General features: G+C 40.6%; 1 protein-coding gene across 2 annotated transcripts in view; it reads left to right on the plus strand.

Annotated features, from left to right (window-relative positions):
- ORC3 (origin recognition complex subunit 3) overlaps positions 1-14243 on the plus strand; it is a 38132-nt gene extending 23889 nt beyond the window's left edge. Inside the window, exons 14-20 of one of the 2 annotated variants that reach the window (XM_042830351.1) lie at positions 3259-3392; positions 6309-6391; positions 6891-6988; positions 8024-8165; positions 11681-11797; positions 12887-12966; positions 14096-14243. In XM_042830351.1, the coding sequence (XP_042686285.1) occupies positions 3259-3392; positions 6309-6391; positions 6891-6988; positions 8024-8165; positions 11681-11797; positions 12887-12966; positions 14096-14201 (760 nt within the window). In that variant the 3' untranslated portion in view covers positions 14202-14243. The remainder of the gene's footprint in view (positions 1-3258; positions 3393-6308; positions 6392-6890; positions 6989-8023; positions 8166-11680; positions 11798-12886; positions 12967-14095) is intronic. The other variant, XM_042830359.1, reaches the window with a different exon arrangement.
- Positions 14244-17131: the final 2888 nt, after the last annotated feature.

A 17131-nucleotide genomic window follows, 5' to 3' on the forward strand; every position in this document is an offset into this window, starting at 1 on the left:
TCTTTCAGTGTTTAAAATTGAAAATTCATGGAAGGTAATTTCCATAATGGAAAACCTTTAAATCACCACGCTGCAACACAGACTTCTAAACTTTCTCCTGTCAAGTAACTGTTTAACTGTTTCCTGATAACTGCATTCGTTCAAACATCATTTCTGTTGCTCAAGGAGCTGATACAACACTGTTACTGTAACTTCCATGTTGAGAGTCTCTGCCATTGTGTGGTTTGATGTCTTGACAAGGAAGTTGAATAGGAAAGCCAGCTCTGTGGTGGCTGGAGGATCACTGGGCTCACGTGCATAAGAAACATTCTCTCCATACTGTCTCCCTACCACACTGCATTTTCCCACAGCACCACTTTGCTATATTTTTACCCTCATCCCATTGGAAGGATTGCTTGCTTGAGTTGTCATGTCTGCAGTCATTTCTTCATTCTTTTCTGACTCTCTTGAATCTTGACGGCGCTCGATCGCTTATCTGCCCTTTGTCACAGATGTGTCACTGTGCTTTTCTGTTCTGCCTGTTCTGTAATATCTAGTGACTCTTGGCCATTTTTACCTCTCCTATTTTTCCTCCTATGTCTAATTTGCTTTCATCCACTCTGAATTCATTTGCTTTCTGGTTGATGCTGCCATCAGATTCTGGCTTGTTCTTTTTCTGTTCATCTCTCTCTTGTTTTTTTCTCTAACCCTGGCAACCATTACATGGAATTTCTGGTAGAAACAACACTGATCAGAGTAGAATAAAAATATCAGTAGGGTTATTGCTTTCATAGATTATGGGTGTTTTTTGTTGTTGTTGTTTTTTTTTAGTTCGATTTATTTTTTTGTTTATATCCAGAAATTCCATCATTTTTTCTAACTTCTTCAATGTGAGTTCCTTGTAACGTTTGAAAGTCTGACTGGGATTTTTTTTTTTTTTTTTCCAGCTTTTTCTTTATTTCCCTTGTCCCTCTTAACAAATATTTACTGTCTCTGATATTTCTGCATGGGATCTTGCTGCTGTGTTTCAGAAGGAAGTGGCAAAATGTGATCTTTGCCCTTCCACTGAGTCTTCCTTTCTTTTCCCCCTTTGCTTCACTGTGGAATTTATTCACTTCTCTAATCTCTCTGCTCTCCTAGGGGCTGTATCACTTATTGATATTCCTCGCTCTCACCCTTCCATTCTTCTTTTTCAACATTTTCTGGAGTCATCTCTTTTTTTTTTTTTTTCCCTTGTATTAAAGAAATTAAAATTAAAGAAGAGAGGGAGTGAATGTGAGGTTTAGCAGGAAATCGGTCCAGTAAGAAGAGAGAGAATCGAGAGATGTAGGAGCATGTCTCTCTTCACGGATTATTGAGAGCAAACTGGCTTGGGCTTCTGGTCAAAATTTAGGTGGCAAAAAGTTTTAAGTCTTCTATCTGTCTGGCTACTGTACTGTGTTTTTGGCTGCTGATTGCTGATGTCATTGGTCACATGCTGCTTATCGCAGTCCGGCCATTTTATATTTCTGTGTTGTTTACCTGTCTTATCAGTTCTTCAGGCAATCCTCCTTTCAGCATTCTGAAGGTGTTTCTATGGGTTTCATCCTGGCTTGCTTTTTCTTTCATAGGACATATGACATATACATGTCTGAGTAATAAGAGATATTTATTGGATGTATCTGGATGATGTGAGATTTTCTGATCCCTGGAATACCTTGCAGAAGTCTCAGGTCCAAAAGGCTGGGAAAGATCCTTTAATGTTTCCCAGTGTGCAGTAACAATACTTTTGCCTGCTGTTTGGGCCTCCTAGCCTTATTATCTTTGTAAACAAGTTCTTCTCTAGGTTCTCATGTCTGGGATACTTCTGAAACTTACATATTGGAAAAAAAAATACTAATATAAATGAATGGAAAAGAACATATTTTCCATCTGCATATCTATACATCTTATCATCCTCTTGTCGTTTTACATCTTTAACTATTGCAGTGTTTTCTCATGCCTGGAGCAAGGCCACCTTGTTCATCCATTATTCTCTGCAAAACAGTAAATGTTTTGTACCCTTTGTGTGGTCAAGGTCGCCTTCCTCTTGTTAGCTCCTGCTGGTTTTCTGTACAGAATGAATGTCTGTAAAAGCAACCATTGCCTCGCAAAACTCCATAACCACAAATCAGGTGAACATCAAGTGCTAATCAGAAACTCGAGTTTGCATTCCATTTGCCTTTCCAGACATTGACAAAGCTACCCCAGCCTCTTTGGAATGCCTCCTTAAATCCCTCTTAGACAATGTTTAGCTAACTGACACGGAGACTCTCTGCCTGACACACTGATGGCCACCATTTTGTGGGCTTGTTAGCATCCTTTTTTCATGTATCCACATCTTTTCTGACTTCTGGAATCCCTTATCATCTTTGTTTTGTACTTCATACAGAAGAAGCAAAACCACACGAACAGGCTGAGTAGAGCTCTCAGAAACAGTCACTATTACAAATGTGTGATTGTTCAGAACCGTGGTGTTTGGCAATTGCACCACATGAAAAAAGAGCCATGCATGTGTAAAGGTACTGGCTGGATGAGGTGACTTAATTCTGGAGCTCATTTATGGATATTTGCAAGGACTTGCTTTATTATCTTTTGAATGAAGATTGTGAAACTGAGAAGTGCTGGGTGACGTTTGTAAAATGCCCTAATATATAAATAAAACTAAGTAAATGCTAGGCTGGAACTTGGACTAGATGACTTCAAGAGGTCCCTTTCAACCTAAATGATTCTGTGATTCTAGGAGTGGTTGGGTGGTACCAATTAAACACAGAAAGCAGTAATTCCAGTTTAGTTTGAGAACTCGTTTTGAATCACAGAGAGCAATCTACTCCTTGCATGGTAAATGGATATTGCCCTGTCCCAGCTAAAACTAAGACATTCTGATTTCATAATATGCCATCTTCTTTGGAATCAGTTTTAAACCCTACTATATTTTTGTAATGGGGTTCCTAGTTTGAAAAGTTACAGATTCTCAAAACTTATAACTATATATCCACTGGAGGTTTTTTGTGTAGAGTATTAGAAAGAAGTTTCCTCATCAGTCCTGTAGAAAAATGGTAAGTACATCTGTCCAAAAGCAATTTTGTGTGTTTCTTTGCATTTGTTTGATATCCCTTAATGTCAAAAAAGGAAAAAAACTTGTTTTTATGGGGGTTTTCTCTTTTAAAAGGATTTTTTTCTACTTATTTTTAACTTTTTTTTCTGTGAAGAACATTGAAAGGTGTTTCGTCATTCTGTGTCCATAATTGTGTCTTTTAGAATGTTGAACAAGTCTGATTTGCTAACCATGCTTCAAAAGTGTGTGGAAATTCTTGTGTCATCTCCTGGAAGGGAGTTTGATGAGATAGTAGAGAAGCTGAAGGAGTTCTTGACCCAGTTTCAGAAACTAGAAGGTGGGTGTGCATCGTCATACGTTCCCTTGCAGATTGAAGTGAAACTGTTCTATAATTGGACAAATGGTATTTTCCTGGTCATATTCTCTCATTGCATCCAGTTGTCAGATATTTCAAGATTGTTTTTGAATACAAGACACAATTAGGACATGTTTATATGCTTTATTGGTCTGCGGTTCATGCTTTTCTAAGGCAGAATTGTGATGTAAGATAAGAAATTGGACAGATCAGCAAACATTTCTCACTAAATCTGTCATGTGTATTCTGAGCATTTTACCAGATGTTGCAATTAACTAAAAATATTTAATGAAACAGTTTTTGAAAGATAAACAGAGGCAGATTTCCTTCTGACGTGGTATTCAGTCCAAATGTATATAAAGTTATTGCAGTAACCTTCAGTTGGATTCACATGAAAACTAGACCAGTGTTGGTTGTCATGGCCTTGTTGACATACTGTAACTTTTCTTGCCCCTTTTAGCTGGTTACTCACAGTAGGGGGACATTATGGAAACAAGGAATGCAAATGAACAGCAGTTTTCCATCTTTCAGAGACAAGTTAACAAAAAGTGCCATATTCCATCAGAAACAGGAACTGATGTGTTCCAGCATTTGTCTGGAATTGGAATTTGGTTCTTTTCTTTGAGCTGTAAAGAAGTGCTCGCTCCTGTTTCTCTTTTGAATATAAAGCAGCTACCGTCTCATGTCTTGTATGTGTCCTAAATGGAGGTCATTCTCAGTTGGAGCTGCAGCACTCTGGACAAGTAGGCCAAGCGTGGCTTCTTTAGAAGAAAAATTGTTGTTTTTTTTTTTTGTCTGTACCATGTAATTGTGGAAAGATGCAGCAATGTCAGGGCTGCGGTACAGGAACGAGGGGACTGCTCTAAAAATAAATGTGCGTTCCCTGAGGATGCTGGCACTGAAGATCCTGAACGAGATTGGACAACCTAATGGTTGGTCTAGTCTGGAAAATTAAAATTAAAGCACTTCAAAATGTAAAATCTCCAGAAGTATTCAATCAAATAGTTGGATTTTTACCTTGGGGGGGATAAGGAAGGACAAGATGGAACAAATGAGAACACAGCAACACACGGAACTGTGAGATGAAAAGTCAGTATTTATTTCAAATGATGATTTGAAGAAGTTTTTAAAACAAGGAAGGTCTAACGAGTTCATGAATTATCTCAGTTTGCTTTCAAAGAGGATTTAAGCTATGAAGTGAGAGGGGGAAATTAAAATAAGCCTTAAATGAGTAGTAGGTTGCTGAGTTAGGTGACTTTCTGTACGTTTCTGTGGTCATGCTGATCTTTAGCTGAACTTTTCTGCCAAAAAATGTTCTGTATCTGGATCTCCCTCAAAGCCCCAGTGAAAGCATGGTCCCAAATGGTTCCAAATGGTTTTCTTGTTGTTGTTTCTTGTTGTTCTTTCCAAGACTGCCTAATGAATTAGAAGAAATCCAAACTTGAATCTTGGGGAAAGAAAATACCTTTATTTTGGGTCTATTTTGACAGAAGGATTAATTAAAAGTAGAAACATCAGATAAAATTCTATTTATCCCAAAATTCCAAGATAATACATTGCCATTCATTGGTAAGGGGGTCTTTTAAAAGCCTTTTGGCTTTGGAATTGCTCTGATAGCAATTTTTGTAATGGGGCTGATAACATCACTTTTTTTTTTTCTTTTCTAACCTTTTGACAAGAAAGAAATGTATTGAGAAATGCATGCATGTGCCTACACGTGCTGTTAACATTGAACCGGAGGAAGAAAAGATGAGGTTCCTTTTAAATATGCATTTTAATGATCAATTCTTTAGAGTACAGTTAGTTCATATCGTGGACCAGAACATTTTAATAGCTTTCAATAAAAATTGAAGTCATTAGTTAGTTTTAGACAGTTAGCCAGCTTTTTTTTTTTCTCAAGAACTAAGAATTGCTATAATCAGCACTGCAAGATGTTTATTGAATTGGTATTCTGTAACATTGAAAGTAGACAGCAGTCTGCAGTCCTGCTCTCTTTACTGGTGTGTTTCGAAGCACCAACTGTAGAAGATAATTTTTGTTCTCTGTTAGACCTTTTCTGTCCATACTGAGGGAACTGCACTGATGATTTTGTTGACACCTTTCTGCAGGGCAGTAGAAAATACCAATTCATTCTATGTAGATCATCAGCAAGATTTGTATACGATGATTGTTATTGCTGATGGGAGCTTTACTTCTGACCTGTAGGTGAAATCTCCATCTTGGTAACATTTTGTCCATAAGGCAAGAAGGCCAGTTACGTTATGATTAGGGCATAACCTTTATTGTTCAGTGTGGCCTTGATTGTTCTGTCAGAGGTTTTGCTTGTTTGTTTTCAACGGAAAAAAACCCTAATTAATGATGGGGTTGATCAATGAAGTATATGACTATGAAAATAAAATGTGCTTATAAATTAAGATGAAAATAGATCTGGATAGTGAAATACATGAGCAGGCTTTCAGTTTGCTACTCTGGTTGCTGTTTTTACATTTAGTGGGTGGACTGATTTCTTATTTGGTATTTGTTGCAAATGTAAAGGGAAAGAAATGCAGTGTATGACTTCCTGAACGTTCATTAAGCATCGATACTATCTTGCACTAATCTGTCCAGTTTACAAATGCTGAGATTATGACCCAGAATGACCTAAGTGGATTTCAAGTGATGTGCAAGGCTTGTGCTGGATCTTTTCTCAGGGATGCATTGCTTTGCTTAATAACTGTTGCACAAGCTGCACTGCTGACTCCTTTTTAACAATTTCTTACAAGGGCGAGACTCAAAAGCTGCCTGTGTTAGGTCTGTAAACAGGTAACTCTGAATGCTTCTCAAATTGCTTGGGAGGTTAATATAGGCATGGAGGAAGAGTTTACCCCCACATAATAAACATGAGTTTTGTTCCTGTAGCAGAAGCTTACCAAGAACGAGATGAGTCCGTATCGCCCCAAAAGGAGCTCCAGAAGAAGACAAATCTTTATAATCTCCAGAAGGTTAGGCCTGCATTGACTTTACTCACTAGTTCTTTAACTGAATGTTTCTTTAGATGTATTTGTCCATGGTTATGTCTTTCCTGCTTGCTGGAGCTCTGAGTAAAGGTTGTGTATAAGTAATTCTTCTGAAAAATGAAGTAATAATACCAACTGTGTGTGTCAGGCCTACCTGATGTGTAGAAAATGATAGAAAATATCTGTCATTAACTAGGATCTTAACATGTAAATTAAGAGATTTCTTTGTATTTGACTTGTAAATTATGCTTCTGCCTAACCCACATTTCTTCAAGCTTCTGAAGCTTGAAGAATTTTCGTAACTCCTACCAGTTTGAGAACTGGATACACTGGCCTAAATAAATGTAACTGCTTGATCACATTTCTTAACATCATCGATGAAGACATGCCAGCAAAAATTAATTATACATGTTCAACATGTAGATTGTGTTCTCCAGAGAGTAACTACCTCCCATGTAGTTTTATGCACTGCTTTTTTTTGAAGACTTTGTTGGAGTTGAAGGAATCAAGGCGGTCTAAGAAACTGACCAAGTTTGAAACGCTTCGTTTTGAAGTTGTTGACTACATAGACAGTCTTGTAAGGTGAGCTTTCCTGTTTGATATTTCTGCGTTGATTTGCACTAGATGCTAGAAGAGAAATTCTGCTAACAAGTTAGCATGGGAATAAGTCTTGTCAAAATTGTCTCTTGGTCCCTGTGGTATGAAGCTTTTTTTCCCCCCCTCATGTTTCTTTCACAAGTACTCTTACAACCATTTATTTTCAGTAGATTAGTAGAAGTAATTGGCACGTGAACTGAGAAACTTATTTTGGAGAATAAAGTTGAGGGGAGGACTGGGTGTACATGATAAAAATTTAGCCAAGAGTTTTCATTCTAATCTTTGCTGATCTGTTCTGTTCATGAAACTGCATAGATGCCATTTTGGGAACTGTTTAGCAAGGAAGGCGTAGCAAATAGAATCTTGGAGGCAGTAAGGTAGCAGGAAATTTGAAAGACCTGGGGTGTGTGGGTTAAGAGATGAAGGCCTTATTACTGTACAGCTTTAGCAAAGGGAAGTTGCGGGCTGAGAGTGTGGTGGCATGGGTGGGAACAGAGAAGCTAACAGAAGTATGACTGAGCCAAGAAAAAAGAAAAAAGGCTTCATTTTTGAAAGTAGAGTTGAGCAAAGGCTCATGGGGATGCCTCAAGACGGATAAGATCGATCTGTGGAGTGGAGTTACATGTCTGGTGATAGCATTTATGCCCTTAGTTTTGAATTTATCTCTGGCCCAGCTAGAAATCTAAATTAAATCCATTAGACTAAATCCATTTGATCAAGAAGTCTTTAGATGTTGTACTGAGGGACATGGCGTAGCGAGGAAGTATTGGTGGTGGGGGGATGGTTGGACTGGAGGATCTTAGAGGTCTTTTCCAACCTTGGTGATTCTTCGATTATATGATGTAGAGTTGATAATCATTGACTTATTTGCTTTGAAATTCATTTTGGCCCCATTTTGTGAGATGTGTCAATATTGGTCATAATACATTATTGCAGTCTCCAACTGCAGCAGAGTTCTGTCCTCCCTTAAGGTAAAGCTCGTATCTCACCCCTTCGCCCCGTGCCTCGTTATTTTTTCAGACGTTACCTTGTTCCAGCAGACCACAAGACTCTGCATGAGATTGTGTATTTCAACACAGCCAGTGTTCTCCGCGAGCACCTGAATGCTGCCCCGAGGATTGCACTGCACACAGCTTTGAATAACCCATACTCCTACCTGAAGGTAAAGAAACAAGGGGGTTGTTTGCAGTGCTGGAATAGTTTCTGAAGACTGTACACGAGGATGATGTTAAAGACTTAGTTTTGCTGTTTCATGTAGTTTGGCACACGCCCAGCTGTTTTGTAGTGGGCCAGCACGTCAGCAATGATAAGCAACTGGGAACTTTGCTACGAGCTGGGGAATCTGTCCGGCTGAAATAAAGGAGCAGATTATGGAAAGAGTTTTATATGGGAAAGCTGTTTTCCAAAGCCTGTTCTAGTGATGATCTTCTCTTTTATAGTTGCTATGAATGGGAGGACTGCGTCCATGGGGGGAAAAATAGTGTCTATGGTTTTTTCCAGAGACGTCCTTTGCAGGGTTGGTCATAGTCCTCACTGTGTAGACTTGCAGACGGGCTGTAAGGCACAGGCTCTGCTCAGTGCAGTGAGGAAATTTACAATAGATGTGATGAAAATTAGAAAGGGGATTTAATTGAGTCTGTTTTGTTTTACGTTTACTTTAATATCTGCTGTGAATCGATATCCTGTCTGAGCCCAAGAAAAGGATTGTTATGGATTCTGTTAGTTAAGCTGACCTTTAGCTAGAGAAGAAAAAAAAGCCCCTTTCCCTCTTCTTTCTTACATCAAATTCACGCGATGGAAGGAAATTCACATAAAGGAAGGAACAGCACAGGATTTGGAGAAGGAGTAGATGTTTATTTACTTGTTTTATCCTTGATTAGAGATGATACACAGAGTTATCCTCACGTCCTAACGTTCCTCTTAAAAAGTTGAAGAGGACACTGGTTTTATCTGTATCCGGGTGCTTATTTGTTACTTGAGTTGAAGTCAACACTTAATTATCAGAAACCAGAAAGAAAGTGATCAGTCTTTTAAATCTACAGCAGTTTGGTTTGGGTTTGTTGGCACTGTGCTTCTCTTTGAAAAAGAGTTGTCAGTTTTACTAAAATCACCTGAAGACCTTTTAGGTGAAGATGGAACTGAGTGGGCTTGCCATAGAAGAGACCTTGAATATAAACATCAGTAATGGTTTCAGGAAACATGTAATGATTAGGAGAGCTAGCAAAATCTGGTTACTGATGTGTTTAATAAGTATTCTTTTTGATGAATTGATAGGACGTAAAGTCTTCTGTCATCCTGCACTTCACTCTTTGACATACTTTAACACTCTTTGACATTAACATACTTAACAAACACATTTTGACGTTTGAGGAAATGGTGAAAGTTTTGGTGTAGTTTCTAGTAGCAGCAGTATTCACCAAGTACCTTGCCTAGCATTTTAATCCGTGTGAGTCACGGGAACTGTTTGTCTGAATCGTATCCACAACTTCCACATGGCTTGTTCTTTCCTGGGATGTGACCAGAGCAAAGTTCTTTAGAGCTGTTCCTCCCAGAGGGCCAGGGCAGGAAAGGATCTGCTTCACTGGAGTACCAGCAAATGATTAACGATGTGATGCATTTCTTACAGGAGTCCAGTTCCAGTGATTTATTTCGCTAAATGTGAACCAGAGGTCAGATTTATTCTGAGAAGAAATGTGCACAAAACCAAGTGTCATTCTGTTCTCATTGATCCCTTGAAAATCCAGCAAGTTGTAACTTGGAGTATCAGCAGCTCACTGCTTAGAATTGTATCAGCACAAGAAAATGTCATTTTTGGATATTTCTAGGGTTTAGATGATCTTGGAAGTTTTGTTCTTGACCTTGTGCAGAAAGGGCAATTTTTCACCTTGATCTCAAGGAAGAAGCCCTACTGTAAAACAGAAATCCTTGAGTTGCAATTAAACTCTTGTACAGGAAAAGGGGATACAAGCATTTGCACTTTAGGAAATGTGACAATGCTGTATCCAGAGCAAGGCTGAGGATGTTCTGTCTGGCCCCTGGGCAGGATCAAGCAACATGAGAAGCCCCAGGAGTGAGCTGGGTTGTTCCCATCCCATAGTCTTCGCTTTCTGAAGCAGCACCTCTGAGCTCCATAGCGGGGTTCACAGCTGGCTGCTCGTCTTTGAGCAGATTCCTGCTTGTTGTTCTGGTGGTGCCCTACAGGGACAGCTCGGGGGCTTTCTTCCCCACAGATCTGCTGTAATGCTTGCTGGGTGCTCTGCTAAGCCACTTAGGGTTTTTACCAGCTATCAAGCTGGTATTAAAAACAAAACAAAAGCCCTAACAGTGGACAGGGAATCATTTGTGTAGAATTAGAAAATCAATGCAAAGTGTCCAACAGTGCCAGGGTCAGCATGAGGGGTGAGTGGTGGAAAGGCAGAGTTGGGAGAGGAGAGGAGGGGAAAGGAGGTGCAGAGCTGCCCCTCTGGGCACTGCTGAGCCTTCAGGTCGTCCCGAAGTGGAGCTTGGCTGTGCCATTTGGTGCCACATCAGTGTTGGGGACTAGGGCACCATACCGTCACATTTTGAGGTTTTAGCTGCAGTGTTGGATTTATTTGGAGGCCATCTTAGCTAACATCAGCGGCCTCTGTGTTCTCTGTAAAATAAAATAAACTTGGAAATTGTTAGCTATTCTGGTCATTGTGAAATGCCTCAGAAGCGTTGGAATCCATACTCAATCTGAGTCTCAGTAATTGCAGAACTGTGATGTGTTAAATGTAAACTGGAGATTCTTGAGCAAAGCTGTGGTTTTTGCCCAGCTGCCTTTCCTATCTTGAAAAGCTTTGATTTATGAAGGCATCCTTGCTAGGGCTTTATGGACTTCCCAACTCTGGCATATTTGCTGCCATGTTTTATTAGTGTATAAAAGCATTTTAACAAAAAAATTCTGGGAACTGAAAGGAATGATCAGTAATTGTTTTATTAAGGGAGTTGGCTTCTTAGTGTGTGTGAAACTGAAAATTGAGCAAAAATTACCAACTGAGATGAAATATCCTGCAGCTATGCACAGACTTTTTCTTGTAGCTCAAGTGGCTCTTTTACTCATAAATGGTTCAGTGCTGATGACCTGGATTTCCTGACATATAGAACAGTTTGTGAGACATCAGACTTCTGCTTTTACAGGTCTTGAGTTTAAAGCCAGAGAGAAATGACTGTGACATTTCAAAGATAAAGATCTGAGATGAGGAAAGCAATTTTGCTTTTTCAGTCCGTGCGATCTATGTTATGACTTTCTCTTTCCTTTCTGGAGTGGGCGTGGGGGGAGATGTGACACCTTTTTAATTACTACATGGTAAAAGTCTGAGATTAAAAGTGACACGTTTCTCTCCCTGAATCCACAGAGCAGGCCATGTCTCTGAGATACATGAACAGAACTAGAAAGAGAAATAAGAAAAGCCAGATCAGATAAGTGTTCAAATAGAGAATGAAGGAGTAGCTGGGGTGGGGAGGGGTTTGTTTAATGGTGTCTTCTTTCTGTTTTTTCTTCTTTGCACTGTCAACTTCTCACTGAACACATAAGCAGCAAACATTTGGTTAAAATACCCACCGTGTGCATTTCCTGAAATAATGTTATATTCAGCACTAGAGATCGTTGAAGATTAAAGACTGACCAAAATCACTGTCTTTGGTTTTCATCAGAGTGAAGCACTGAAGAGTGATGGAGGAAGCATTTCTAACAAAGCTCCTGACATATGCATTGCCTACAAGCTTCATTTGGAGTGTGGCAGATTGATTAACCTCGTGGATTGGTTAGAGGTATGTAACAGTGCAAACTGTGCCTGCTTGCACTATTCTGCTGATTTACATTTCTGCTGCTTACCTGCTCTTGTTTAGTGCCTCTTGACACCTGAGCTCAGTGAATGCCTCAGTTTTCCCCTGTGCAAGAACGCATGCTGTCTCCAGGTCACTGGCCTGGAGAGTTTTCATAGAATCACAGAATGGCCTGGGTTGAAAAGGACCATAAAGATCACCTAGTTTCAGCCCCCCTGCTATGGGCAGGTCCTCTGCCTACTATGAATCTTTCATTTCCAGCATTATTACTCTGTGAGGAAATCTCTGCTTCCTTTTATGTTTGGTGCAGATGAGATGTTATGCTTCACAAAGCTACCTTTTCCTCTCTTGAAGTATTTTGGGATGTTTTCATGGAAATGAGCAAGTGCTGCCATTGAAGTGTGTGCTCTGGGGGCAGAATGCTTATGTGAGGGAAGACCAAAGCTTCAAGCTCGAAACCCTGCTCCATACCAAAACCAGAAAATATAAAAAGAGAACGTGCATAAATTATATATTCTCTATTACTCCCTTACAACCTTATTTCCAACGTTTCTCTGTATTCTGGAAGTCCAGCTGGTTTCCATGAGCACTGCAAGTGTTTGGCAACCACATCTTGTGGGCACCTGCAACCCACAAGCCCACCCCATTCCTTTTCCGTGTTCTGAATGTGCTTCATTTGCTGCTGCCTTGTTTTGGTATTTGAAGAGGATGCAGACATCAGTTCCCTATCAAGCTTCCTCATGTCACTGACTTTTATAGCCAAGTTAATCTTTCCAGATTGTTTAAACTGTCTTGCTTTCTGTATTTTTTTTACTCAGAACTGGTCAGGAACTAGAATTAAAAATGTAAGCATCCAAGTTCATAGGGTGACATTCTTTCCTTCTGTAATTCTGTGATGGTAACACGTAACCTCGCTTGCTGTTTGGATTGCTGTGAAGATGACATTCTCATGGAGCTACTGTTCCAAGATCTCATTCCTCCCAAGTGACTGCGCTTAGCTCAAAGCTCATTCTTTTAAATGAAGCTCCATCTGTTGATGAGATGGTTAGCTCTGTGCTGCTTTTCCCTTTCTAGGCTTTCTCGACTGTGGTGACAGCAGCTGAGGGACCAACTGCAGATGCAACTTCCTCAGACCAGGTGGATGATGTTATACAGTATCCTTTCTCATTTCTGTCTCAAATTTGGCTTTCAACTGCTTACAAGATTAGTGTAAGATTTTTGAAATGCAGCTGCAGGAAAAAAACAAGTCAACTAATTTAGGCAGTCTAAAGGTAATGAAAATGTCAGAGGAATGGATCACCTGAGGTACCTGGGCTGGAGGCTGTGAGGTAAGAGCAGCTTTTGACCGAAGGTGCATTTTGGATGTGAAAGGGAAGCTACAGACCTTACAAGATGAAGCTACTCTATTGAGTTAAATCATCTGAGTGTTGGTACATGTGCACCTAGGGGGAGAGAGCATTAGTGAGCAAAAGATGGTAGGAGATCTGTGCCCTGGAGGGGAGGTGACGAGATGGCAAGTTGTTCTGAGGAGGAAAATGGAAGCAGTAGCAAAGGAAATGCTTACACAGGATTATCTCTGCAGAAACCATTAAGTTCTGGTACCTTGAAGCTGAGAATTTTAGTTCACATGAAACATTCATTCTGTTCCTCACTTACTTAGTCCTGATTCTGAAGCAAAACCTGCAGAATATCTGAAGAATGAGCATTAGAACCAAAAGTGCTGGCTGCAAGTAGTGCTGCCACAGGGATGAACAGTTGCAGAAGAGATCAAACTACAAGGAGAACATACATATGCTGTAATGCTACACCTGTCCTTCCTTCAGGTAGTTTACACAAAGCTAAGTTCTGTTTATCTCTCAGTCATATAGCTGTGTCAGACATGATGCAGTAAGGATATAATGAATAGTGAGTAAAGAAAAGCTGATGCTCTTTTTATGAAACCACCCCCCAAAAAAATCTATTACTTATCTTCCTATTTTCTTGTCAAGGGACATTCTTCTGAGAGAATTAATATCTTTGTAGGTTTTATGCTTTTCTTAGCAGCGTGTAAAGGAACTCTTTCTTTGTTACCACATTGTATTCAGGTGGCAAGAAGAAATACTGGTTGAATATTTGTGCTTCCATAGGCTGGCCGTGCTGTCCTCATTTCCAACACTTCTAGCGCACAGCACAATGTTTTGTGTCCTGTATGCACGCTGTAATTAGAAGTCTTTCCCTCTGTAACATAATGGTTTCCCTGTCAATTACTGCCATAAAAAGAGTTTCCTTTACAGACGTGTCCAGCGCTCGTTTTATTCGAGCTGTTTCTGAACTGGAACTCCTGGGCTTCATAAAGCCCAGCAAGCAGAAGACAGATCACGTGGCACGGCTGACCTGGGGAGGCTGTTAATGTGCCACCACAACCTTAATAAAGCTGTTCTTTGTAACCTGGTGCAATGGCTGTGCTCCCACTCAACCAGTCTTTGTATAACTGAGTCAGTGTTGGAGATGACTGAATGCTGAGCTGTGTTCCGAGTAACTTCAGTAACCATTTTGTTTTTAAACATCTGCCTCCATACTGTAATGTACTGCTCATGATCCAAGTACTGCAGCGTTGCACTCGTTTTAATGTTCTTTGATGTAGGATAGTCAACGCTATACTGATCTAATTCAGGCTACCAAGCCAAAATGAGAACACTGGATGTGTCAGCTGCAGCAGCGATGAAGCAGTAGCATTAACTTGCTCATAATCAGATAGTAATTGAATCATAACTATAAAATGCATTCCAGATCCTTGAACTACACATTTAGTAAAAAAAAGACACCAAGCTCCCACCCTCAGCAGTTGCTCCGTGTCTTTCAAACCAGAAGTCATCATAGCACCTTGAAAAACTTGATCAGAAGAGGAAGGGATGGAATTATGACAATGCAGGTGTTTGTTCTCTGCAAAGAGAAGCAAGCTGTACATTGCTCCAGTGAAGCTGACCAGCACTAGCTGATTTGCTGTTGGGGAATTTGTGTCATCTATTGGCTAGGAGCACTAAAGCACTGCTCTTCTGGCATCTTCAGCCAGTAACTGCCTTGGGGACAGATCCTGTGAAGGCACTTGGCCCTGCAGTGAGAAAGCCAGGATGCTGAGCCCTGGCACTGCCCAAGTGACCCCTTTTTTCTTTGCCGCACACAAGCTATGCTACGCGTCTTACACGTCAAGCTTTAACTTTACTCACTCAAATTTGGGCAGCAAATGAGTTCATGCTGATGTCATTGTCCCATTTTCCAATCATGGAAAAACCCTTCCAAACTAACAAGGAAAAGCTGCTTTTCCCTCCAGAACAGGGTGAACGTCTGCTATGTGTGATAAACATGACTGTCCCCAGGCTGCAGCAGCTCAGCTGTATGGTTGGAGCCTTCAGCTCAGCCTTCATCACCCAGCAAAGGGCTGCACTGTTAGGAAAACATTTAGACTGTGCTAAGCTCAATGGTAATTATTCAGCTTATTGCAAAAGACCAAGAACACCAAGAACACCTTCCAGACTCTCAGCTGACTGCCTCTGCTTTCCTTTGGTTAGAGGTATGGAAGTGCTGCACTGGGTGCAGACATTCAGCTGTCACTGGAATCCTGATGCTTTCCTCTTTGCTGCATTGTACTCCAGCCTTCACATAGCAGTTGGGAATGATAGCAGAGCTCTGAAGTTTGAATCACATGAGTAAAATACAGCTGTGCAAGAACAGGGTAAGTCCTATCACAAAAACCTAGAACTTAAGCTATTTCCCAGGAGCAGATAGAAGTTATGTTAAAGTATCCTGAGAAAGAACAGGAGCCACGTATTTTTGCATCTTTATAACTGCAGAGACACAACTAATGCTTCCTGCTGGACTATGTTCTGAATGGTGTCAAGGCTGAGCAAGAAAAGTTATCAGCTTTTATAATGCCTAATCCTGCAACGTCGGAAACACCTCGACAAAAACTCAAAGCAAGAACTTCTAGGATCTTGTTGAGCAACTGAAATTTTCTCTCTCCCACCAAATCGACTCAAGAGCCCAAGCTGGTGGCACCGGCCGTGCTATGTTGCATTTGTACTTGTGAAATTTCCAAGCAGAAAGGAGATTTCAGTAGATGTGGGATGCTATGTAAGCATTCTGTATTCTCAACCTGACCTATTTATGTTGCAAGTACATTTGAAAAATGGAAGTGAGCAGCAGAACAGCCCAATATCTGACTGCTCAGCAGGACGCGCAGCCAAGCGCACCTCACACTGCCTGCAACCTGCCACCTAATGTAGCCAAATACAAGACTGGGCCCCAACAGCTCACTTTCAGACCTAAAGAGCTCAAATATTCAGTAATAAAGGGAAGCAATCTGTAACAGTACACGATGTGCCCATGTAGAATGCATTTGTCTTCTCTCAATGTTTTTACTACCATTTCTTGTAAATACTCAGAACTCACCCTTGCTCACTGTAGCTGACATGTACTGTATGCAGTGCCTGCAGCTTTCAGCAGTACTGCAGAAACCTCAACCCTGAATGTTCACTGTTGGAAGAATTCACTATTTTTCTCTGCTGTAACATTTGAAGGTTTTTGCTGTTCCCTGATAGCCTCCTTGCTGATGTCAAACACAAGAAACTTGCGAAGGTAAACAGTGAAAGATCCTATTGCAACAGTAAGGCAGGACAAACCACTGCTAAAGCCAAACATTCATCCTCACATATTTCACCTGAGAATTACTTCTCTGCAAAACGCTCCACAATGGGAGCACAAACCGGCTGTGGAATCACAGAGGTAAATCATTCCCAATGACCAGCTCATGCCCAGAGTGAGCCTTCACAGCACAGCTCCTGCCCACACTGCGCTAACAGTCCTGCTGTGTAAGACCACATAGCAGGTCTCGAGCACCAGCACAGGACTGCACGCATCCCCTTCCTTTTCAGCTTTGAAAAACACTGAAGAATCTTTATGGTTCCGTGCTTCCTTATCTAGACAAAAATCCACACACAATGTACATGCTGCTTTCTCACTTTACAGTAACCAAAGTCTGCCTGGAAAGATTTTAAGCATCACTAGCTTAAAAACAGGTTAACCAAGATCTTTGACGCTGCAAAGCTGCAATGAACTGCCCTCTATTTGCCTTGCTTTTGGACTGCAGATAAATAGAAATAGGAAAGAAAAAAAAAAGTTACTCTTACCCCTTTCTAATGTATCTCTAAGCCCTCCACAACACCTCTGAAAAGCTGCCAAAGCAGATGTGTTCTTTAAGCACCACCAGACTCCATCACATAACCATAGAAAAAAAGCAGCCAACCATTTTCCCACCGATGAGCATGCTAGCTATTGCAAGCC

The sequence above is a fragment of the Centrocercus urophasianus genome, unplaced genomic scaffold, assembly GCF_019232065.1.
Source record: "Centrocercus urophasianus isolate 14NV4802_14NV808 unplaced genomic scaffold, USGS_Curo_1.0 seq_10, whole genome shotgun sequence".
Classification (NCBI taxonomy): domain Eukaryota; kingdom Metazoa; phylum Chordata; class Aves; order Galliformes; family Phasianidae; genus Centrocercus; species Centrocercus urophasianus.